Source organism: Mesoplodon mirus (genome assembly GCF_964341445.2).
Source record: "Mesoplodon mirus genome assembly, chromosome: 4".
Classification (NCBI taxonomy): domain Eukaryota; kingdom Metazoa; phylum Chordata; class Mammalia; order Artiodactyla; family Ziphiidae; genus Mesoplodon; species Mesoplodon mirus.
This window is the reverse complement of record NC_138979.1, coordinates 67,342,440-67,368,387: the sequence shown is the minus strand read 5'-3', so window position 1 is coordinate 67,368,387 and position 25,948 is coordinate 67,342,440. Positions and strand designations below refer to the sequence as shown.

The 25,948-nt window shown below is 46.9% G+C and overlaps 1 protein-coding gene across 1 annotated transcript in view; it reads right to left on the bottom strand.

Moving 5' to 3' along the window:
* The window catches only part of ACSBG1 (acyl-CoA synthetase bubblegum family member 1), a gene marked incomplete at both ends in the record, with an annotated part of 58,926 nt that extends 43,634 nt beyond the window's left edge, over positions 1-15,292 (bottom strand). The window contains one exon of the mRNA XM_082619657.1: positions 15,213-15,292. Within this exon, the coding sequence (XP_082475783.1) occupies positions 15,213-15,292 (80 nt within the window). The remainder of the gene's footprint in view (positions 1-15,212) is intronic.
* Positions 15,293-25,948: the final 10,656 nt, after the last annotated feature.

Genomic DNA, 25,948 nt, shown 5'->3' with positions numbered 1-25,948 from the left:
TTGGAGATGATGGGACTGACAGTCAATAAACAAAGATTTATTCAAGGTCACTGTGGGGTCACCAGACCCAGGCTGGGGTAGGGGGTACAGCGAAATTAAAGGGAGAAAGTTGGATAGGGGTGACAGTTTATTTTATGAGAGGCAGAGGGTAAGCGTCCCAGGCAATGGTGCAGCAGGGGACGCTGGTGCAGACAGAAAAGGATACAGGGACCTGGTCATAGACTCAGGCTGTGGACCGTCCCTGGCCTTGGCCCCCCAGCTCACAGGGGGACTTTGGCCAATGCAGAGATCTTTTGGGGATCCATGGTCTCTTGGAAAGGGTGAGAACGGGGCAAGGGTGGTCTAAGACATATCCCCCCAGATCCACCAGAAGGAATATATTTGGGGCAGGCACTCAGGGGCCCTTGACTGTGACTGAGCCCCCAGTCTAAGGGCCCAACAGTAGAGTGTTTGCTGAGAGGCCAAAGGCTAGTCCCAGCTTCACCTTGGCTCCCACTATCCATGGTGGTGGGGCTGTCCCGCTAGCCAGCTGACTTCTAACCCAGTTGGCAGTGGCTCAGTGTTTAACCCTGTCTAGCTAATCACACAGTCTGCACGGTCACACTGAGCTCCCCTGCAAAGCCTGGAAGGAGTCTGTTCATGCCCAAGACAGGTCCCTGGGCACTGGGACATCTGGATTCTAGCCCAGGTTCTGCCTTAGTTGGGTAAACTTGGGCAAGTCCCTGGTCCTCTCTGGGACTCAGTTTCCTCAGATAAGTCACAGACAGAGGGTCTTCCAGTCTTCTGTCTATGACTGGTGATTTGGGGGCCTGAGCTGGTATTCTGCTGCACCAGGTAGAGACAAGGCTACGAGGTTGGGTGTTACTAGGCTCCCAGGCCTGAGGAGCTGGGGGAAAACAAGGCAAAGTAACGATAGTAATGGTTAATAGCTAACAGGTACGGAGTACTAACTGTGCGCCAGGCAATGTTCTGTGCACCTTACACATATATTCACACATGTAATCCTCACAACAGCCCCATAAGGTAATTTCTATCACTATCCCCACTTTACAGATGAGGAAACTGAAGTACAAGGAGATTATGTAATTTGCTCAAGATCTTTCAGTTAGCAGAGTAGGATGGAAATTTGCGCAAGTGGGCTTCAGCGTTTATGCTCTTAACCAACAGGCTATACCTCAATAGTCTCAGGTCTACTGGGTGATTCGAGTGGGTGGGGCAGGGGCAAAAGGGCGGGAGGTGTAGAAAGGTGGGCATCCCATGGTCCTCTAAACTTCTGCTTCCAATCATCATTCATCATTAGACCCTTCTTTACACCCTTCCTCCAAAATTTTGAAAAATTTTGTATATAGCCAAGGTTTAAACCATCAAACGATTTTCTTATGTTGTATTGATGACAGACACAGATCACTGTCAGCTGGTGTTTTGAATCATCATTGGGAGAGCAGTATGAAGCTTGGAGTTGACATAATTCCAACACAAAGTAAAGACTCCTAGAACATTGCCGTCTCCCATCACTTGCCATTTTTATTTGAAGTACCACGAGTTTAACTTTGGGCACACTTCTCCTGTTAGGACTTCAGTTACTCCATCTATAAAATGAAGGAGTGGAAGGAATAGTCTCTAAGTCCCAGCTCTGATGATAGGTGGTTTTCCATGTTTCTACTAAGGAGATGAGAGGAGGGAAGAATACTGCCCATTCCTCGGCCAGAGGAACTTCATGGTGTCAGGTTGGGGGCAAAGCTGGGAGTTAGGCTTCTACCAACAGGGGTGTCGTGTCCCTGCAGCATATGAATGTTGGCTCCCAGACTTGGTCCCTGACCTAGAGGAGCCCACAGTCTAAAGAGGAGGGTGAAGGAGAGAGGCACGTACATGGCCTGTATACAGGAGAGGTATCTGTGAGCATGGCAGGCTAGGGGGTCATGAGGTGGAGGCACAGTGCTGTGGGAGCCTGGTCTTTTAGGGAAACATGGTATCACTTTTTTTAAAGTGAGAACTAACATTTACTGAGCAATTAGTATGTGCCAGGTGCTGTTCCAATTGCGTTACATGTGTTAACTCATTTACTTATCTCAATGATCTTATAAAGTAGGTACTAAATTAGAATCCCCCATCTAATTGGAAATGGAAGGACAAAGAGACGAAGTAACTTGCCGAAGTTTATACAGCTTGTAATTGGAATAGTTGGGATTCAAATCCAGGCAATCTGATTCCAGATTTTATGTTCTGAACCACCATATGCTCTGCCTAAAATTGGGTGAGGCTCTCTGAAGCTCCTTATCCCTCTCCACACTCTCCAGCAACATGGGTTTTTCTTAGGAGCAACTGGCTCAGAAAGGCAGAGCATTGTGGCTGAGACACTATAGTTTAATGCACATGTATTTTTAAATTCTTCAAATCAGCATACTCCTGACATATCACAGTATCCAACATATAACAAAAAATGATCAGACATCTGAAAAAGCAGGAAATGTGAGCCAAAATCAAGGGGAAAAAAACAGCCAATAGAAACATACTCAGGTATGACACAGATGTTAGAATAAATATACAAAGACTTTAAAACAGCTACTAACACATGTTTGATAATTTAAAGAAAAAATGATAACTGATGAACAGATGGAGAATCACAACATAAAAATAGAAAGTATAAGAAAAGTACAATCTCTGAAATGAAAAATTCACCAGATGAGCTTAACAGCCGATTGGAAACCAACCCCCCCCCAAAAAAGCTCATACACATGAAGACAGAATAATAGAAATTATTTAATCCAAATACTAGAGAGAAAAAAGATTTTTTCATTGAACAGAATGAAACATTGTTGAAAGAAATTAACAAAGAGCTAAGCAAATGCAAAGGCATCTCAAGATCAAGAGGCTTGATATTGTTAAGATGGCAATAATAATATTGTTAAGATAGCCAAATTGGGTATTCCCTGGTGGTGCAGTCATTGGGAATCTGCCTGCCAATGCAGGGGACGCAGGTTTGAGCTCTGGTCCGGGAGGATCCCACATGCCGCAAAGCAGCTAAGCCCGTGCACCACAACTACTGAGCCTGTGCTCTAAGAGCCCGCAAACCACAACTACTGAGCCCACGCGCCACAACTACTGAAGCCCACATGCCTAGAGACAGTGCTCTGCAACAAGAGAAGACACCGCAATGAGAGGCTCACGCACTGCAATGAAGAGTAGCCCCCGCTCACCGCAACTGGAGAAGGCCCACGGGCAGCAATGAAGACCCAATGCAGCCAGGGATAAATAAATAAAATAAATAAATTTAAAAAAAACTTTTTTAAAAAAAGATAGCCAAATTGATCTATCGGTCAACATAATCTCTGTCAAAATCCTAGCTGGCATTTTGGCAGAAATTAACAAACTGGTCTAAAATTACTATGAAACTTCCAAAGACCCAGGATAGACGAAACAATCTTGAAAAAGACCGAAGTTGGAGGACCACACTTCTTGATTTCAAAACATACTATAAACCTACACTACAGTAATCAGGACAAAGTGATACTGGCATAGGATAGACATATAGATGAATGGAATAGAATATAGAATTCAGAAATCCACCTTCACATTTATAGTCAACTGATTTTCAACAAGGGTGCCATGACAATTCAATGCGGAATGTATACTTTTCAACAAATGGTACAAATCAACAAATGGTGCTGGGACAACTCAATATCCACATGCAAAAGAATAAAGTTGGACCCTTTCCTCATACCATACACAAAAAATTAACTCAAAATGTATCAAAGACCAAAATGTAAGAGCTTAAACTGTAAAAATATTAGAAGAAAAACTATGTGGACTTAAGTTGTTATTTTTTTGTTTGGGGTTTTTTTTTTTGGCCACGCCACATGGCTTGTGGGATCTTAGTTGCCTGACCAGGGGTGGAACCCACACCCTAGGCAGTGAAAGCACGGAGGTGGACTTCAGTTAGGTAAAGCCTTCTTAGCTATGTCATAGCCTTCTTAGCTATGACATCAAAAGTACAAGCAACAAAACATAAACAGGTAAATTGGACTACATCAAGATTAAACCTCTTTGTGCTTCAAAGGACACCATCAAGAAGGTGAAAAGATAACCCACAGAATGGAAGGAAATATTTGCAAATCATTTATCTGATAAGAGAATTGTATAGAATATATAAAGAACTCTAACAATTCAACAACAACAAGAAAGGAAAGAAAAAAGAAAAATAACCCAATTAAAACTGGGCAAGGATTTGAATAGACATTTCCCCAAAGAAGATATACAAATGGACAACAAGCACATTAAAGGATGTTCAATATCATTAGCTATCAGGAAATGCAAATCAAAACCAGAATGAGATAACACTTCATACCCACTGGAATGGCTGTTTATAAAATACAGATACTAACAGCGTTGGTGAGGATGTGGAGAAACTGGAACTCTTGTACACTGCTGGTGGTAATGCAGCTGGTTTGGAAAGCAGTCTGCTAGTTCCTCAAAAAGTTATACATAGAGTTATTATGTGACCAAACAATTCCACTTCTAGCTTTATACCCAAAAGAAATTAAAACGTATGTCCATACAAAAACTTGTACATAAATGTTCATTGGAGCATTATTCATAATAGCCAGAAAATGAAAACTCAAATGTCCATCAACTGATGACTGGGTAAACAAAATGTGGCATGTCCATACACTAGAACATTATTTGGCCATAAAAGGAATGAAGTACTGATACATGATACAACACGGATGAATCATGAAAATATCATGCTAAGTGAAAGAAGCCATTCACAATAGATGATATATAAGTTCATTTAAGTGAGAGGTCTAGAATAAGCAGATGTATAGAGACAAAAAGCAGATTTGTGGTTGCCTAGGGCTGGAGGCTTGAGGGGAAATGGAGAGTGACTGCTAATGGATCTAGGGTTTCTTTTGGGGTAATGAAAATATTTTTAAATGGACTGTGGGGAATTCCCTGGCGGTCCAGTGATTAAGACTCCGTGCTTCCACTGCAAGGGACACGGGTTCATTCCTGGTCAGGGAACTAAGATCCCACATGCCCCACAGCACAGCCACAAAAAAAAAATAATAAAATAAAATGGACTGTGGTGATGTTTGCACAACTCTGGGAATATACTAAAAACCACTGGATTTTATACTTCAAATGGGTAAATTTTATAGCATGTAATTTATATCTCAATAAAGCCGTTATATTAAAAAAATTGAACAGAACCTCAGTTACCTGTGAGGCAACATCAAATATCTTTCAAAAAACATCTTTCATAATGAAAGCAAATATAAAATGGATAACCAACAAGGACCTACTGTATAGCACAGGGAACTATACTCAATATCTTACAATAACCTCTAATGGAAAAGAATCTAAAAGAATATATATATATATATATATATATATATGACTGAATCATTTTGCTGGACACCTGAAACTAACACAACATTGTAAATCAACTATATTTCAATTAAAAACAAAGTGAAATAATGACACTTCATTTAAATGCAGAATGGGAGGATTTTTCACGAGCTCACTTCTGTGATGGTTTGAAATCATGTCTGCAAATTCTTTACACTATTCCCATCAATAGGCTGAGTTTTATTCTCTTCTCCTTGAATATGGGATGGCCTTAATGACCAGCTTCTAACAAATACAATGTAGTAGAAGTGACACTATGTAATTTCCAAGGCTAGATTATAAAAGGTGATACGGTTTTCACCTGACTCTCTCAGGATACACGCTTTTTGGATCCCTGACCCACCATGTCAGAAATCTGGCTACCTTGAAGCCACCATGAAGGAGACCATGTGAAGAAGCTACATAGAAATAGAGAGAGAGAGAGAGAGAGAGAGAGAGAGAGAGAGAGAGAGAGACTGACTGAGGCTCCCCAGCTGTTCCCAATCCCAGCTTATTGAGTCTTACCACCTCAGGCATCAGACATATGAGTAAAGAAAACTTTGAGATGGCCCTGGGCCCAGCCACCAGCTGTCATGTCAAGAAGACACTTAAGCAGCCTATAGAGAGGTCCACTGGCAAAATTAAAGTCTGTGGGCAACACCAATGTAGTAAGTTGAAAAATGCCCCACCCCCCCTCAAATATTCATCTCCTAATCTCTGGAAACTGAATATTACCTTACATGCCTCCCCTCCCCACCCCCTAAAAAAGGATTTTGCAGATGTGATTAAATTAAGGATCTTGAGACAGAGACATTATTCTGGATTATCCAGGTGGGCATTAAATGCACCGACTTGTATCCTTACATGAGGGAGGCAGAGGGAGATTTGACACACACACAGAGGAGAAGGCAATGTGACCACAGAGGCAGAGCCTGGAGTGGTGTGACCACAAGCCAAGGGTGGATGTGGGTAGCCTCCAGGAGATGGAAGAGGCCAAGAACGGATTCTCTCCTAGAGCCTCTGGAGGGAGCACAGGCCTGCTGACACCTTGATTTTAGCCCTGTGAAACTGATTTCAGACTTCTGGCCTCCAGAACTGTGAAAGAATAAATTCTGTCTTAAACCACCAAGCTTGTGGTAATTTGTTCAAGTGGCAGCAGGAAACTAACACAGCCAATGAGGAACAGAGGTCTACCAACGACCTTATAAGTGAGCTTGAAAGAGGGTCTTCCAATTCCAGATGAGTATTACCCTGGCTGACATCTTGGCTGTAACCTCATGAGAGACCCTGAGCCAGAACCACTTAACTAAGTTTCTCCTGAATTACTGACCCATAGAAACCATGAGAGATAATAAATGATTGTTGTTGGTTTGAGGCACCACAGTTGTTTTGTTTGTTTGTTTGTTTGTTTGTTTGTTTTGCGGTACGCGGGCCTCTCACTGTTGTGGCCTCTCCCGTTGCGGAGCACAGGCTCCGGACGTGCAGGCCCAGCGGCCATAGCTCACAGGCCCAGCCGCTCCGCAGCATGTAGGATCTTCCTGGACCGGGGCACGAACCCATGTCCCCTGCATTGGCAGGCGGATTTTCAACCACCGCGCCACCAGGGAAGCCCGAGTCACCACAGTTTTGAGTGATTTGTTAAGCAGCAAAAGATTAACTAGGACACTTTCACTACAAGAAATGCTATAGGGATTTATTCGGGCTGATAGGAATTACACCAGAGGAAAACATGGATCTATAAGAAGGAATGAAGATCAGTGGAAATGCTAAATATATTAGAAACAAGACAAGGATGCCCACTCTTACTACTTCTATTCAGCATTATATTCAAGGTCCTAGCCTGTGCCATAAGGCAAATAAATAAATAAATAAATAAATAAATAAATAAAATAAAAGGCAAAATGATTGGAAGTAAAACTATCTTTTAAAATAGATAACAAAATTGTATAAAATTGTATAAAAAAATCCTAGGGGATCTATAAAAAGAAACATTAGGGCTTCCCTGCTGGCGCAGTGGTTGAGAGTCCACCTGCCGATGCAGGGGACATGGGTTTGTGCCCCGGTCTGGGAAGATCCCACATGCCGTGGAGCAGCTGGGCCCATGAGCCATGGCCACTGATCCTGGACGTCTGGAGCCTGTGCTCCGCAACGGGAGAGGCCACAACAGTGAGAGGCCTGCGTACCACAAAAAAAAAAAAAAAAAAAAAAAGAAGCACTAGAACTAATAAATTAATTTAGTAATATCATAGGATACAAGGTCAATTTTTAAAGATCAATTGTATTTTTATATAAATAACAAATGATTAGAAAATTAACTTTAGAATACAATTTACATAGTATTAAAACCCATACAATTCTTAGGAACAAATATAGGAAAAAATGTGTAAGACCTCTACAACTGAAAACTACAAATCATAGTTGAGAGAAATCAAAGACCTAAGTAAATGGAAATACATACCATGTTCATTGATCAGGATATTCTCCCCATCTTGAAATATAGATTCAGTTCATTCTCAGTCAAAATTCCAGCACTCTTTTTTGTTGCGACTGACAAGATAATTCTAAATTTTGCATGGAAATACAAAGGAGCTATTGTGTTAGTAACCTATTATTCCATAACAAGTATCCCAAAACGTAGTGACTTAAAAAACAAGCATTTATTATCTTACAGTTTCTGTGGGTTAGACATCTAGGTGTGGCTTAACTGAGTGCCTCTGGCTCAAAATCTCTTGTGATGTTGTCATCAAACTGTCAGCCAGGGCTGTGTTCTCATCTGAAGGTTCAACTGGGAGAGGATCTGCTTCCAAGCTCATTCATGGGGCTGTTGGCAGAATTAAGTTCCTTGCAGGTTGTTGGGCTGAGGGTCTCAAATCCTTACTGGTTGTTGACCAGAGGGTTCCCTCAGGCCCTTGCCACCTGGGCCTCTCCCTCAGAGCAAGCAAGTAAGAAAATGAGGGAGAGCAGTAAAAATGGAATCATGGTCTTTTTGTAACCAAATCTCTGAAGTGAAATTCCATCACTTTTGCCATATTCTACTTCTTAGAAATGAGTTACTATGTTGGCCCACATTCAAGGGTAGGGGATTACACAAGAATCCAGAATGTAAGAATCATTAAGGAGCATCTTAGAGGCTGCCTACTGCTCCCAGGATAGCCAAAACAATCTTGGAGAATAAAAAAAAAAAAAAAAAGAACAAAGTTGGAGGGCCAACATTATCTGATTCAAGACTTAATATAAAGCTATAGTAATGAAGACAGTGTGTATTGACATAAATATAGAAAAATAGTTCAATGGAAGGAAATCCAGAAATAGGCCCATACATATGGACAGTTGACTTTCTTTTTTTTTTTTGTTTTTTAAACAAAGGAGCCACAGCAATTTAATACTGAAAAAAAATCATTTTCAACAAATGGCACTTGAATAACTGGATAAAAATGTGGGAAAAAAGAAAATATTAATTTGAGATGGATCATAGGCCTAAATGTAAAGGCTAAAGCTTTTAGTAGAACACATAGAAAAAAGTATCTTTGTGACCTTAGTACAGGCCAAGATTTCTTAGAGAGGATGCAAAAGCACTAACCATAAAAGAAATACTTAGATAAATTAGATTTATCAAATAAAAAGATGTTTGCTCATCAAAAGACAGCACTAAGGAAATGAAGACAAGCCACAAACTGGGAGATAATATTGTCCATACAAGTATCTAGTTAGGGACTGATATCCAGAATATACAGAGAAATCTCTGCAAATCAGTAATAAAAGGATTAAGAACACAATTATAAAATGGTCTAAAGATCTGGATAGACACTTCACAAAAGAAGATATAGAAATGGCCAATAAGCACATGAAAATAAGCTCAACATCATTATCAGGGAAATTAAAACCACAATGAGATACCACTATTCACCCACCAGAATAGCTAAAATTAAAAAGACTAACAATATTTAGTGTTAACAAAGATTTGGAGCAACAGAAACTGCTCTCGGTGATGGCATGACCACTTTGGAAAACTTCTAGTGGCTTCTTTAAACATATACCTATCTTCTGATACAACAGTTGTATTTCTAGGGTCTTCTCCAAGGAAATGAATATATATGTCCACAAAAAACCTTATATAAGAAAGTTGGTAGCAGCTTTATTAATAAAATCCCCAAACTGGAAACAACTCAAATGCCCTCAACAGGAAAATGGACAAACAAATTGTTGTCTAGCCACATGGCGGCATTCTACTCAACAGTACAAAAGAATGAACTACTGAAACACTTCACAACATGGAGGAATCATGCAAACATCATGATGAGTGAAAGGAGCCAGACATAGAAAAGTACATACTGTGTGATTCCATTTATACAATGTTCAAGAACAGCCAGAAAACAGTGGCTGTTCAAAACTGGTTTGCTTAAGGACAAATGGGGGTGAGAGTTGACTAGAAGGGAGCAGAGAGGACATTCTGGGCTGATGAAAATGTTCTATGTTTCTACTGAGTTGTTGATTACAGGGGTATATACTTTTTGTCAAAAGTCATCAAATTATATTCATATCTGTACACTTCACTATATGAAAATCTTGCTTACACACAACCTATTATATTTTGCAGATGTAAATTCTTATTTTACAGCTGCTTGGGGCTAGAGTCCAAGCTAGGTCCTAGATGTCCTTCACATGGTGCAACCTTTGCAGTTTCCAAAGCACCTTCCCAGCCCTGACTTTAAATGTTCCTCACAGGCTCCTTTGCAAGGAGCCAGGGCTGCCTGGGGAGGAGGGCTAGAGCCAGAACCCAGGGGGCACTCATAGAACCCAGGGTGATATAGGACTTTCTCCCACTACCACTGCCCATGTCTTTTGCAGGACAAAGAGATAAGTAGTGAGTTCCTCATCCCTGGAGGTATTCAAGTCAGGGTAGGTTGACAATATGTGAATGTTGTGACAGAGTGGGTTAGACTCAGTGACCTAAAAAACCCCCACTGGCCTGAGAGTCTACCATTCAGGGACTTGCCTAGGGACAGAGTGAGTCAGCTTCCAGCCTAGCATTCTGACTCCAGGCCAGCTTGGGCTCTACTGACCCCAGCCAGTGACTCTACAGCCCCTGCAGGAACTCAGTGCTGGCCTGGGCTCATCTGCATCCTGAAAGCATCCAGACTTGTATTCAGATGTCTAGCACCGGGACTTCTCTGGTGGTCCAGTGGTTAAGAATCCACCTTCCAATGCAGGGGACACGGGTTCTATTCCTGGTTGGGGAACTAAGTTCCCACATGCCACAGGGCAACTAAGCCCAGGTGCCACAACTACTGAGCCCACGTGCTCTGGAGCCCGTGTGCCACAACTAGAGAGAAGCCCACCCACGCACTCCGGAGCCAGCCCGCCACAGCTAGAGAGCACGCGCACCACAACTACTGATCTTGCTCACTCAGCACCACAACTAGAGAGAAGCCCGCACACCGCAACGAGGAGTCGCTACAAAAGATCCTGCGTGCCACAGAGAAGATCCTGCACGCTGCAGCTAAGACCCATCACAGCCAAATAAATAAAATAAATAAATAATCGTTAAAAAAAAAAAAAAAAAAAGAGGTCTACGCCCAGGGTTACTTTGCCCCAGGGATTCTGACTTCTGGGATGTGCCCTGCCCTTTATCCTAGGACTCTTGACCTTGCCTTCCTGTGGTACTTATAATATACTCCCACATCCTCTGTCCTGTGCCGACTGGTCTTTTATTTTTTATTTTATTTATTTATTTATTTATTTTGCGGTACATGGGCCTCTCACTGTTGTGGCCTCTCCCATTGCGGAGCACAGGCTCCGGACACGCAGGCTCAATAGCCATGGCTCACGGGCCCAGCCGCTCTGCGGCACGTGGGATCCTCCCGGACCAGGGCACGAACCCGTGTCCCCTGCATCGGCAGGCGGACTCTCAACCACTGCGCCACCAGGGAAGCCCCGACTGGTCTTTTAGTTTCTCAAACGCTGCAAGCTCCTTCCCGCCTCAGGGCCTTTGCATGTGCTATGCCCTTTTCTTAGAAAGATCTTTCCCTACCAACTCCTACTCCTCTTTCAGGTCTCAGCTTAAATGTTACTTTTCCCAAGGAAGACTTCACCAACCTCCGAGTCAGACCTTAAGAAATTAAACATTTTCCATTTTAATAATTTTTGAGTTTGCAATTCAGTGGCAATCACCACATTCCCTCCTTTTTCCCCTTAATTCTTTCATGGCACCTTTTGCATTTGTAGTTTAATAAGTAATTGTATAATTATTGGGACTTCCCTGGTGGTGCAGTGGTTAAGAATCCACCTGCCAATGCAGGGGACACGGGTACAAGCCCTGGTCTGGGAAGATCCCACATGCCGCGGAGCAACTAAGCCCATGAGCCACAACTACTGAGCCTGCAAGCCACAACTACTGAGCCTGCGTGCCACAACTACTGAAGCCTGCACGCTTAGAGCCCATGCTCCACAACAAGAGAAACCACCGCAATGAGAAGCCCGCGCACCACAACGAAGAGTAGCCCCCGCTCGATGCAACTAGAGAAAGCCCGTACGCAGCAATGAAGAATCAAAGCAGCCAAAAATAAATAAATTTACAACAACAAAAAAAGGTAATTATATAATTATTTGTTCATGTCTGTCTTTGCTGCAAGTATGTTAATTCCTTAAGTTAGGGGCTTGTTTTGTTTTCTATGATATTCTCTTAGCATAGTACCTGACATATTCAACAATAAATAATTTTGAATAGATGAATGTATACTTATGAAAACAGATAGATAATAAAGATACCAAAATAAGAGGGAAAAGGCAACTCTATGATATCCATTTCTCATATTATGGGGAAGTGACGGGGAGGAAGTTGGGGAAACTAGAAGGATGCCTGTATCATTTCCATAGCATTTGCATTAGGTTTGTTCCTCCCAGGCTTGCACACCCTAGAGATGGGGAGCTCACTCCCTATCATCCTTGGAAAGTTTTATCAGTGAGAACAGCCTTCTTCACTGGGCTTGCAGCAGCCTCCTGTGCCTGCCCCACACTCCTGGTTCTGAGGGAACTCCTCGGCACCCAGTCTTTGAGCAGGCAGGGCTGGGAGAGGCAGCTGGGAGCCCAGGGGGAATATGGCCACTTCAGAGTTCACCATCCTTCCCTGGGCCAGACTCGACCCTGCAGGCTCCCTTCTCCTGGAGTTCTGCCTCCCAACTCCAGCCTGTATTCACTGCTGCCAGAGTCACCTCCCCAAACTAGGCTCTCCTTCTGCTTCTACTGCTTCCACGCCTGCCAGGGCTTCTCTCTGCCTCTTCCTCTGGCTCTGGCAGCCCTCATGCCTGGCTGCCCCTAGTCTGGCCACACCAGCCTATCCAGACCTAGGAGTTAGCTTAGGAGTTAACCTGACTGGTCTGACGGCCACCTGTAACCCACAACCACAGCTTCAGTCCACAGGATGCCCCTGCCTGCCACCAGGGCATCCACCACCCTTCAAACCCAGGATGAACTGTCCCCTTCTCTGGTTCTTCTGAAGCCCTTCCTCCAACCTGGGCTTCTTCAGGCTCAGGGAGGCTGGTGTCCCTCCTGCACCGAGAGTTTAACAGGGCTACTCCGATGGGTGCTCCTGATGGATGGTGTGGTCTACAGCCGCAGCCTCAAAGGACACAGAACACAAGCTGCCAGATCAGTGCCTGACCTGTCTTGGCTCCAACCCAGCAGATCCAGCCTCTCTTGGCCCTGGCCCGGCTCCCTCCCTCAAACCCTGCAAGCGGTGTGGCACAAAAGGGAATTCATGTGGGTCAGCCTGGTGTGCAAACCCTCCTCTGCCCAAGTCTCCACCTCCCTGATCTCCGGCCTCCCCTCTGCAACCCTGGGAAGGGGAAGGGGGTAAGATAAGGCCCCTCTCAGGCTATTGGAGGAATGTAGGCCCACCCTCCCCCAGGAGCAGAAGCCAGCCCATGGCCACAAGGCCAGGACAGATAGGCAAGCCTGAGATAGAGCCCTTTGCTGCTGGGGCCGGTCTGGAGGGGCATCACCGCAGCTGTAACGGCCTCTGACTTGACAACAATGTTAAACAAGGGTTCAAAGTTCTTTCCTCACGACTACTCTGCAAGGCCGACAGAGCAGGCATTATCATCCCCATTTGACAGATGGAGAAACTGAGGCTCAGAGAGGGTGACTTGCCCAGAATCAGAGTAGGTCCGGAGCAGAGCTGGATGGGAACCCAAGGCATAAGCACCCGCAGCCTGCTAAGAGAATTCCCAGGCATTGCTAGGAGGTTCACTATGCCTTTGATAGGTGGCCCTTGTGCCTTTGAAAGCATTTCATACACAGCAGCTGATAGAATCTGTCCAAATTTTCTGCAGGGTTAATAGTAGTCAGGCGTTTTGGCTTCATTTGTATAGACGGTGATACTCCGGCTCAGAGAAGCTCAACAACTTACCTGAAGTCGCTAAGCAAGAAAGCAGGGGGACTGACCTTCTGAGTTTTCAGCCCTCTCTTCCCCCACAGGGCTCCTCACCTACCTACCCTTCCCGGCCCTGCCCCAGCCTGGGGCTCTCTGCTGTTTCTCTTTTATGGAGTCTGCAAAGCAGGTCCAGGCCTCTGTGAGCCCATTCCCCAGGGTGAGGGAATTCCAGCCATCCCACCTTGAGGGCCCCACTGACCCTCTGCGTGTGGCCTGTGTCCAGGGAAGGGGCTGGACCTCATGCTCTTGGCAGTCTTGCAGGTAAGGAGCCCCTGCTCCTGGCAGGACAGGAGTCCATTCTCCATTATCTGCAGACCCGGGGCAGGGCCCAGGCCTCCAGCCCTGGGAGGGGCCTCTGCCTGTGAGGCACTTTCACATTTATTCCATTTGCTCCATCTTTCCTTCCTCGTAGCCCCTCATTGAGAACAATGGCCATTCACTCTGTAGCTCAAACCCTGGCAACTTCTCCCCATAGGGCTCAGCCCCTGGCATTTCTCCCTTGTCCTTCTCCCCTTCCGCACTCCAGCCACCCAGGCCTCTCCCTTCCCTGAGTTCCCCGTCTTCCTTCGCATATTCTCACCATGGCAACGCTGGTCCCTCCTCCCGCATGGCTCTTCCTCTCTGTGAGTGCCCTCCTGACCATCCAAGGCCTGTCTCAAGAGTCTCCCATTAGAAGCTTCCCTCCTCCTCTTGGCCTGTGTTCCTCCTGGACACAGACCACAGGCATCTGGACCCTGGGGTTCCATGTGTCTGCCTTCTCCCTGCCTCCTGGTTGGGGGCTCCTTGGGCCAGGACTGGGTCCCAAATTCTCAGGATCTTCCCACTCCTTGGATGGACAGGGCCTGGGCCAGAGTGGGCACTAGTGAATGGCGGACAAATTGAACCCGCTTCCTCTGAATCATAGATTAGCAGAACACATACAGCAGGAGGGCTTTGGGGAAAATTAAACCACTGCATTCACCTACAGACAGGGAAGCTGTAGCCCAGAGAGGCTCAGGGACCCACCAAGGTCACACAGCAAGCTGGAGCCAGATCCTCTGGCTCTCCCCTGTCCTTGTCTGTCATTGACCCCACATGCCAAAGGCCCCCTTGAGGGGACAGGGAAATATTCCTATTGACTGAAAACTTCTTCCTCCATCCACCTGCAGCCCCCTACTCATGCCCTCATTCCTCGGTTGAGCCCCTCTTGGCCACACAGGGGAGTAGACAGTTCCAAGTGACACATGTCCCAGTCCAGGGCTTATTCCGTTTAGAGATCATCCAGACCCTTCCCTTCATTTCCCAGATGAAGAGACTGAGGCTCAGAGAGTGACACAGCTTGCCCAGGTTCACACAGCAGAGTCAAGTCCAGAGCTCGGCCAGAGGCTCCGTGGACAGAGACCGACCTCCGACTTACCTGGTTCCCAAGTGTTCTTGGGTGGTCCCCAGGCTTGCATCCAGCCGGTTCTCCTGCGGGGCCACTCTGCTGTCCGGCATGCTGGGGTCCTGGGGGGGACAGCTGCGTCCGGCTCCAGAAGTGCACAGCACCCGCCGCGGGCATCTGCTGGAGAGAGAGCCGTCTCCCACTGCACAAGAGGTTGGCCTTGACTGGGTGGGGGTGGGGGGGTTGGCTGGGGAGGCAGTGACTAGAGTGGCCCAAAGAGACCCATTTCCTCTCTATTTTTAGAAGCTCAAAACACCCCTCAGCGGTGAAGTTGCTCAGGATTAAAACTTTCCTTTTCTTTGTGATTTTGTTTCACTCAAGACGAGGAGAATTTCAATGAAGGCAGTGTTCTTTTTCATGCAAATCCACTCTGGTTCTCCCAGGAAGTCTGGCCAATGGGCTCAGGGCTTCTGGGCCCCCTCACTGGCTTTAAAAGGCCACGTCAGAGCCCAAGGGGTTCTCAGCACCAATCTGGATTCAGATCCTGCAGTGGCTGCTAACCTCGACTGCCGGGACTGCCCACATCCTGCAACCTTGCCTCACCGTCAGCTGGACGCAGCCCCAGGAAGGGGTTTCACCCGCACAGCCCACCTCCCCCAGGCCCTGCACTGGAGGCTGGAGATCCGAGGAGGACCTGTGGCTCCTGCCCTCAAGGAACCCCAGTCCAGGGGAAGGAAAGAGACATTTCCAACACTGAGGACTATGATATAGTTGACAGAAGCATTTGCACTGAAGCAGACGTGATAGAGGACCTAGGAACGTGACCACCCAGGGGCACCAAAATAGAAGCGTGGATCTGTTCCATCAGCTAAAGGAAAGAAGAGTATTGATGGCGGGTTTGCAGGCATCTATAAACAGATGTGGAAAATTCATGTAGGGCACGGCGGGGCGGGGGGGGGGGCTTTCTCTGAGTACCAGAAATCTCCCCCTTAGACTAGTTCCCTGCAGGAACAAAGTACCACGAACTGGGTGGCTTAAAACAGAAATGTATTCTCTCACAGTTCTAGAGGCCAGAAGTCTGAAATCAAGGGGTCATTAGGGCCATGTTCTCTCTAAAGGCTCTAGGGAAGAATCTTTCTTTGTCTCTTCTAGCTTCTGGTGGTTCCCAGCAATCCTTAGGTTCCTTGGCTGGTAGATGTGTCCCTCCAATCTCTGCCTCTGTCTCCACATGGCTGTCTGCCCTCTGTGTCTATGTCCCTATTTTCTCTAAAGGACAACAGTCATTGGACTAGGGCCTACCCTAATCCAGTATGATATCATCTTAACTAATTATATCTGCAAAGAGCCTATTTTCAAATAAGGTCACACTCCAAGGCTCCGGGTGTGCATGACTTTTGGGGGCACATGATCCAACTGAGTACAGCCTGACTACAGGAGGCACTGGTGGAGATTCTACGAGATGTCCCCAAAAGGGGTCAGCAGGTTCAGCTGGGTCACAGGTCTTAACTGGTAGAGGCAGGTGGCTGAGAAAGAGCTTTGCCTGAATCCATGCAAATGCAGAGCGTGGACCCTAGGATGCTGCCTCCCAATACACTGAAGCCACATTAGACAGGAGGCCTGGAGTCTGGCTTTGATGCCCGAATCTTCCACTGACCCCTTCTCCCCATGACCTTGGGCAGGTCTCTGCCCCTCTCTGGGCCTTAATTTAACTGTTTGGATCATGAGGATGTTGGCTTGGAGTCTGGTCACGGTGGCTGCCAGCTCCAACTGGACATGAGAAGGTGATGGGGAGAGCCGTGCTCATGGGCTGATTGAATGTGCCCAGTGGAACATCACTGTGAGTGATAAGTGGTGAGGCCCCACCCAAGGGGAAACTGAATCAGAGAAAAAAATGACATCAAATTCTTAACTTTTAAGTTCAAAAGCTTTGGTTAAGATGAAAGCTTGGGGCTTCCCTGGTGGCACAGTGGTTGAGAGTCCGCCTGCCGATGCAGGGGACACGGGTTTGTGCCCCGGTCCGGGAAGATCCCACATGCTGCAGAGCAGCTGGGCCCGTGAGCCATGGCCGCTGAGCCTGCGAGTCTGGAGCCTGTGCTCCACAACGGGAGAGGCCACAACAGTGAGAGGCCCGCGTACAGCAAAAAAAAAAAAAAAAAAGATGAAAGCCTGGAAAGGTTTGGTAAAATGTATAGGCAGAGCAAGTTTCCCCTCCCCCAACCCCATCCCTCAGATTCTTAGGGATCCTGAGAGCTGGAAAAGGAAGAGAGTTCAAAAAGGAGGGCAGGACCTGGCAGGGGGTTCGGGGGTGGCTTGGAGAGGGGCTCCTGAGCCCTAAGGAGGGAAGAGGGTAGTGGGGTCTGAGGTTTCCCAAGAAAGTGACAAGGCCCTACAGTATGCAGTGCAGGCCACAGAGGAGGAGATGGTTCCAAGGCACCAGGGCCAAGAGGGCCTGGGCAGTCCCGCTCCTCAGTGCAGGCAGAGGACCAAGGGTCCACATGAGGAGAGGGTAGGGTTGGCAGGCTGGCAACAGAGGCTGATGGGAGCATGGGTACTCAGTGGTCCTGGCGTGGAGGGTTGACCCCACCTTAGGACCAGGACCACAGGTACATCTCATACATAGGGTTGATGCTGGGACATGGTGCTGAAGGGAAGGGCAGGGAACCACTGAGTCTGATTTAGCTGAGCTTTAAAAATAGTTAACGAACTTGATTCGGAAAAGTGTCTATAACCATGTGCTGGTTATTCTGCCTTTGCCCCCCAGATTCCCTCTCCACTGGCTTGGTCCCCCAAAGCTCACCTGTGTGGGTATCACCAGGGCCCCTGGCCTCTGGCTGAGTTAGGCCAATACAGATGGCAGCTGGAGAAGAGAGGACAGACAGAAAGAGGTTGTGAGTTTGATTCCTCTCACTCCCTCCCTGATGGCTGCCCTTTGGGCAGCAGGTTCATCCTTGTCCTGACAGCTGAAGGTCCTATCTGACATCCTGCCCAGATGGCTTGGGGCCACAGGAGTGGTCCAGCTCCCTGCTGTTGCTTCTCCATCCTTTGTGGCTCCCTTAACCCTGCCCTCCCCTCTCTAACTGCCCTTCTGAGTGGGCCATCCCTTTCTTGTCGGGACCCTTGCTGATATAGCAGGAACATGTAAAATGTATAAAGGGGTATGATTGTTTAAGGGGTACAGGGTTTCCTTTTTGGGGTGGTGGAATGTTTTGGAAGTAGATAGAGTTGGTGGATGCATAACATTGTGGCTGTACAAAATGCAACAGAATTGTGCACTTTAAAATTGTAATGTTATGTGAATTTCACCTCAATAAAATTTTTTTCTTAAAAACTGTACAGAGAACTTCAGCGAAAAGTAAATTTTTCTCCCCCTCTTCTCTCTCCTTCCCTCACCCATTTCTTCTCCCAGAGCCAGCACTGTTAAAAGTTGCTTTTGCATCATTCTAGAAATATTCTGGATATATACAAATGGTAACACGGTATACACTATTTTATACCTTGTTCTCATGCTTGACAGTGTTGGCTGGAGAGCTTTTCCTATTGTTGTTGAGAGCTTCCTAGTCCTCTTTTCGGGATGTACAGCATTCCACGGAAGGGCTGGCGAGGATGCACTTAACCCGTCCTGTACAACGAACATCAAGGTTGTTTTCAGTTTTGTGCTGAAACAAACAGCCTTATTCCTGTACTATAGGCACTTGAGTTGGTCTAGCTCTAGGAAAAGTTCCTAGAAGTGGAACTGCTGGGACTTAATTTAAACTTAAAAATGATAATTAATGTGCCCATTTCACAAAAACGATTTTGCCATAGGAGGAAGGGAGGAGAGATTTAAAAAATTCATGGAGTTACAGAAAAATAAAGTTGCAGTTTTGCCCACGTGAGTTTGTTGACTGGGAAGATCTGTTCCTGCAGAGTGTGTGAGACCACAATGTTTTCTGCACCAGCTGGAGGGCTCTCCTGTTGCTCCAGCTGCTGTGGGTAGAGTGGGGAGGGGTTACTGGCTGGGAAAAGGCCTCTCTAGGATGCTCGGGGGCATAATGCATTGCGGCAAGGAGAGCCCAGCCGCACAGGACCCTCCAGAGAGACAGCCACAGGTGGTATAGGTCAGCGGTCCCCAACATTTTTGGTACCAGGGACCAGTTTCTTGGAAGACGATATTTCCATGGACGGGGGCGGGGGTGTGTGCATTTCAGGAGGTAATGCAAGCGCTGGGGGAGCGGCAGATGAAGCTTCATTTGCTTGCCTGCCACTCACTTCCTGCTGCGTGGCCCGGTTCCTAACAGGCCACGGACTGGCTGGTATAGGTGTGCTTACCTGGACTCGGGGACCCCCCTGAAGTCACAGGCAACTTTGTGTGTGTGTGTGTGTGTGTGTCCATTTGTTTGCATTTTTCTAGGAGAAGGCTCCTAGCTCTTTGTAGATCCTTGAGCTCTGTATCTAACAGTGAGGAGCCACAGGAAGTGGGAAGCCCCAAGCTTTGGATCGACACAGACCTGGGTTCAAATCCTGCTTCTTCTGCATGTGAGCTGAGTGACCTTGGGCAAGGGGCCCCATTCCTCTGAGTCTGAGCTTTGTCATAGTGAGGGGGGCTAATAATCACTACTTCTTGGAGTTGTAGGCTATGGAATGAACTAGAAGATTGGGGAGAGGGGGCCATTCGGGGCTCCCTTGTGGCACTGCTGTATCTCTGGTAGTAACCTGGTTTTCTGTGTACCTCTCTGCCTCCTTCTCTCTGCGCTGTGGGGACCACGTTCTCTCCGCTGGTCCCCACTAAGGCAGAAACAAAGGTTCCCAGAAACATCTGACCTAGAACGTGATGATGCAAACACACGCCCAGAGCCAATTTTTCCTCCCCGAGATTAGATAAAATGGGGCTTGGAAAGAAGAGAGAGGTGAAGTGAGAGTTAAAAGGGACAGTGAAGGGCATGTGGTGAGGGGGAGAGTGAGGACTTGGGAAGGGAGGAGGCTGGAGGGACTCAGGACAGCATGTGCTGAGGGCGGAGCCCCCGTCCCCATCGGATATAGATGACTGGCCTTCCTGGTCCTGGGCCCCAGTGAGCCACATCGGCCTCTGTGCTCTCCCTCCTGCCCCGCAGCCTCTGTATGGCTGTTCCCTCTGCCTGGGACACACTGTCCCCATACATCCACCAACTCTCTCTTCACTCCCTCTGTCTTTACTCAGACATCACCTTCTCAGTAAGGCCTTCTCCAACCACTGCAGCTAAAACCACACACCCACCCAGGACTCCCCACCCTCTTTCTGTTTATTGTCTCCATGCTCTCACCATCATCTAATTCCAGGATACTCTGTGTTATCATCTATCTGTCCTTTAAGATGCAGGCTCCTGGAAGGCAGGGATTCTGTTTCTTTAATTCCTTCCTGAAAAACAGTGCCTGGCATTACTGTATATAAGATAGATAACTAATAAGAACCTATTGTATAGTACAGGGAACTCTACTCAATACTCTGTAATGATTTATATGGGAATAGAAGCTAAAAAAGAGTGGATATATGTATAAATGATTCACTTTGCTGTAGAGCAGAAACACAATGTTGTAAATCAACTATACTCCAATAAAAAAATAATACAACTGCTTAAAAGTGAGTTCCTAAAAAGAAGGCCTATGGGGTCATTTTGGAAAACAAAATGTAACCCTTTGCATTAAAAAAAAAACAAAACAGTGCCTGGAAGAGAGTAGGTTCTCAATAAATACTGATCAAATGAACGAATTCTGACCTGTGAGTATAGATGTGGAACAGCTGTGGACCCCAATCACCGGCAGCATAATCAACAGTTCCTGGGTGTCTCCAGGCAAAAAGGGGCCCTCCATGCAACAGGTGGGATGACTGAGATGATGATTCAACCTGAAGATACGCTGCTTGGTTAATGAGGGAAAAGCAAAAAAAGGATGATTAGGAATACCAAGATAAACAACTTGCAAAAACAAATCATGGTACAAAGATGAACGTGGAACGATTGTCAACAATTAATTGGAAGAAGACAGAGTCTACATGTGGGTTGGGCTGCAACCCGCAGGCCTGAAAGCCTGGTAGTTGTCCAGCCTTGAGACCGAAGAAAGAGCCCGAAGACAGCAACAGAGACAATGATCATCAATTGGACAAGGGATCTTACATGTCTGAAACAAAGGGTCCTGGGGCAACACCCCTCCGTGCCTGGCAGCTGGCAAGCAGGACATGGCAACCATCTTCACTACTCAGGGGAGAAACAGGCTACCATTTATAGGGGAGATTTGACTCAGGTGGGCTCATCAGTTACCAGGGGCTAATTAACCTCTATAATTAAGAGGATTGGATAGTCATGTGAATGAAGCAGGGCCTGGTCTAGAAGGGGGATGTACAGAGAGCAACAGAACAGCCATCTTGAATGGCCTGACCGTACAATGTCCTCAATGCCGGCACGGCACATTACTTCTTGTGTAGCCCAGGCTCTGGGGCACTGACCTACGGAAGGAAACATCATCTCAGCTTGCCGCCAGGCTCAACAGTGGAGGATAAGTACTCTCATAGCAAAGCAATTGCTGTGCTTGCTGGTTTTCGACTTTGAGAATCAAAACCAGTTTTCCAATCAATCTCTTAGCTCCCTTCATGATTTTTTCCATATCTGCATGCCTCGGGTATTGGACAGAATTTAATATTTTTCTTCACCTTGACTCAGTTTTAACTTTTAGGAATTGACTCTAGCTTCATCCTAAGCAATTAGATTTGTGAAATCACACATTGAAGGACTCATTATATACATGCATACCTATATTTCCCAATGCATATTAAAATAATTATAAAACTATTTTGTAAAATGCTTGTTCATGTACCACCTATAATATTTGATCATAGGACATTTTTGGAATCTGCTATAGAAAAAGCTGGGAAGTTTCAAGTTTGTTTCATTAAAGAATGTAAATGTTGTTCATCTGAACAACACCAGATTTAAGTGCTGGCTGACAGAAGACGCAGGGTAAACAGGAGTAGGGGTCCCTCAGATCCTCATCTTACACTGAGGGCTTTGAGACACTGTGAAAAGTGGATGGAACAAGAAGTAGAAGGATAAGATGCTGTTTAAAGGTACAGAAACAAATAGTAGAACCAAAAATTGGAGTAAATGGTCAAGCATTGGAAGAAGGCGGGGAGGGAAGCTAAGTGGTGTCGTCTGTGGTGATAAATCAAGATCTAGAGAGATAAGCACATGCTTTAAACCTGTGGCACCCTCTCAAGAGACAGGTTATAGATAAACACAGAAATGGTTATAGATAAACAACAAGGATTTACTGTATAGCACAGGGAACTATATTTAATATCTTGTATTAAAAAGAATCTGAAAAAGAATACATATATGTATAACTGAATCATTATGCTGTATGCCTGAAACTAACGCAACATTGTAAATCAACTGTAATTCAATTTTTAAAAAAGCAAAATAAGGGATAGAAACAGTTAAAAAAACCCAGGTGGTTTGTATCTGTTAATCCCATGCCCCTAATTTGTCCCTCTCCACCCGCCCCTCTCCTCTTTGGTAACCATAACTTTGTTTTCTATGTTTGTGAGTCTGTTTCTATTTTGTGTATACATTCATTTGTATTGTTTTTTCGATTCCACATACGAGTGATATCATATAGTACTAACACGATGGTAAATCAACTTCAATATAAATAAATAAATACAATACAAAACAAACACCTTGCCCTGCCCCTACCCTGTGCCTCTGGGGCTTGGGCAGGGGGAGCATTGCTGTATATTTTCAGTATCAGCTCCTCTGGGCTACTTTTTTGTTACCATGTGTATGTATTACTAGGATGTAATTTTTTTTTTTTTTTTTTTGAAATGCTGCATCCTGGGGCTCTGGCTTGAGGCTTCATGGGCCCAGGCCTCAGAAGAGCAGGAGAACTTTGGGCCTCCACTGGCCCCTGCTGGCCACACCACCTCCCACCTTCTTTCCCAAGAACCATGGGTCTTGCCATCACCACCACTACCCTCAGAAAAGGCCTTTCTCCATCCCCCACAGGATGCCTGCGTCAGCCACCACAGTGCGCCCTGGACATTGGGTCCCAAGGCTCAGCTGCAAGACCTGAGGGTGCCGTGGCCCTGGGCTGCAGCCGTGTCCTCTCGGGTCCCTTTCTATGATGAATGGGGGGAGTTCAGGTCCCAGGATCAGAGCTGAGTTTCCTCCAGCTGTAGACAGAGCCAGGGATTTCTGAGGCTCAACCTCTTCTCCAGGGACTCAGATTCTGAGACTCAGGCCACCAGGGTAGAACTTTCCTGAGAGCAGGGGTAGAGGAATATGGGTGCATAGAGGATTCTAACAAGTGGGGGAGGTCTGGAAGGGGGCAACGGTGCCACCTAGGACCAAGTCGTTTGGTGGAGCAAGTTAGGGCAGAGGAGAAGGAAGGGAGCAAACCCAGATGCCTTCCCCATGTCTGCAGAGGAGACACCTTCTTCCTTCACCAGGATCTTCCCTCACCTGGAGAGGCCTGGATAGAGGGCCGTGTGACCTGCATGCCCAGGATCTGCACTGGGACAGGCCGAGGTTGAGCACACCGGTTTTTGGATTAGCTGTGTGACCCCGGCCAAGTCATCTTACCTCTCTAAGACTCAGTTTCCTCATCTGTAAAACAGGGACTCTTGGTTGCAAGGGGCAGAAACCCTAACTGAGACCAGCTTAGGCAAAAAGGACAACAAAAATGACTCATACAATCCAAGACGAGGTTTGTGGGAAGCAGTCAGCCATGAGAGCAGGCTGCGGATGTGCCAGGCATGCTGCCGCTGCTCGAAGGGACTGTCCCTACTTGTTCCCCTCCTTGTTCCATTCCATGGGAGATAAATCACCAGGGCCCAGAGATCAGAAAGAATGTAAAATGAGATAAGCAAAGCTGTCTCCCCCCTGCACGTGCAGGTTTTTTTGTTTGTTTGTTTTTTTGTTTTGCTTTGTTTTGTTGAGGTACGCGGGCCTCTCACTGTTGTGGCCTCTCCCGTTGCGGAGCACAGGCTCCGGATGCGCAGGCCCAGCGGCCATGTCTCACGGGCCCAGCCGCTCCGTGGCATGTGGGACCTTCCTGGACCGGGGCACGAACCGATGTCCCCTGCATCGGCAGGCGGACTCTCAACCTTGCGCCACCAGGGAAGCCCATGCAGGTTATTTTTGATGATTCTGGGTTTATGGGTTTTCTCCCAGGGAAGTTAACCTTGAGCCAAGACAGTCTGTAGATAATGTAGACCACAGTCTGGAAACCTTCCCTTTTCTAGTCTATATAATCTGCAACTGTAGCGCAATAAAATTTGCCTCGCAACCATCAGTTGTCTTGGTCCTTCTGACCCCATTCATCGGTGCTGTTTCAGTTCCTTACTCCTTCCCTTCTGGCTCTGGTCAGTTTGGTCTTCTTCGTCCGGCTGGTCCGCGGCAGAGGTTAACAACTAAATATGGGAGGGTGAGGGGTGGCGGGCTGGACCTGGATCTGGTCTGCCGCCTGGGCGGTTCTCACCTCTCTGGTCCTCTCTCCTTCCTGCTCACCACACTCCTCACTCTGCACAGGCTCCCTCTTGGGGACACGCAGGAGAGGGGATGCAGTAAATTCCTTCCCTTCCTCCCCTCAATGAAATGGTCCAAAGTGCAGAGCACAGGGCCTCTCCAGATGTCCTCCATGATGTAGCAAAGAGCTATGTTTTCCTGTGGGATGCTGGCCAGCTCAGAAATGCTTGCACTACCTTGTACTTGCTTTCCTCCCTTTTCTGCCTTCCTTCCTCTCCTCCCCCTTTTGTGCCCTAGGATGCACTCCCAGCAAAGCCTTAGAGCATAAGCTCTTGGTAACCTGGGATGAGATAGTTGCTTACAAGCTGTGTGACCTTGGGCACATTGCTTAACCTCTCTGTGCTTCAAAGTTCTCATCTGTAAAATGGAGTCATAATAATTTACTAACTCATAGTGTTATAGCGAGTTAATACACAGAAAGCACTTAGAGCAGAGTGGAAGCTTTCAATAAGAGCCAGTGTTTATTATTTTTGTTACCCTGAAGCCTGGCAAAGCTCTCTAAATTGGGACAGAGGCAGGTCATCGTGAGAAGAATAGAGGTTTGGACCTCCAGGGCTCTCGTCAGCGACAGAACCTCAGGGCTGAGGGTGCTCATTGCTGCCCAGGCTGTACCCCCCTGGTCTGGCTGCCCCTGAAGTTGGGGGAGTGGGCTGGGGTGGGGAAGGGGCACTGGACTGAGAGCTAGCATGACCTGGTTTCAGCCTTCATGACTCTGGACGCGGCCTTCACGTCTCAGAGCCTCCATTTCCTCACCCGAAAGTGACGTTGACATACACACCTGTCTCTGAGGGCCCTCACCTGGGCAGGGGCCAAGGATGCTCCAAAAATTTAAATATTCAAAAATCCAGTGAGCGCTCCTTCTGGTGAGGTCTGTGAATCTCAGACCTGAAAGGCCTGGAGCCCACATCCTTCAGCCCTCTGCCTCCATTGCACAGATGAGGAAACTGAGGCCCAGAGAGAGGAAATAAGCTGGTTGATGTGAGGGAGAGGGCCTATGGCATTGAACAGGGACAGATGGGTGCCCTGGGGAGAGGGGCACACAAGCCCCCCTCTGTGAGCCTAGGGGCTGGCCTGGGAATACCTTCCTCTGGTACAGACCCCAACATCAGGGAGTGGGGGGTGGGGTCTCTTCTGAGTCTGGGGACCTCTCCAGCACCTGCCTGGGCTACTTGTGTCTGTGACCTCCCCAGGGGATGGCCAGGAATGGGGAGCAGAGACAATTAGTCAAGGCCTCAG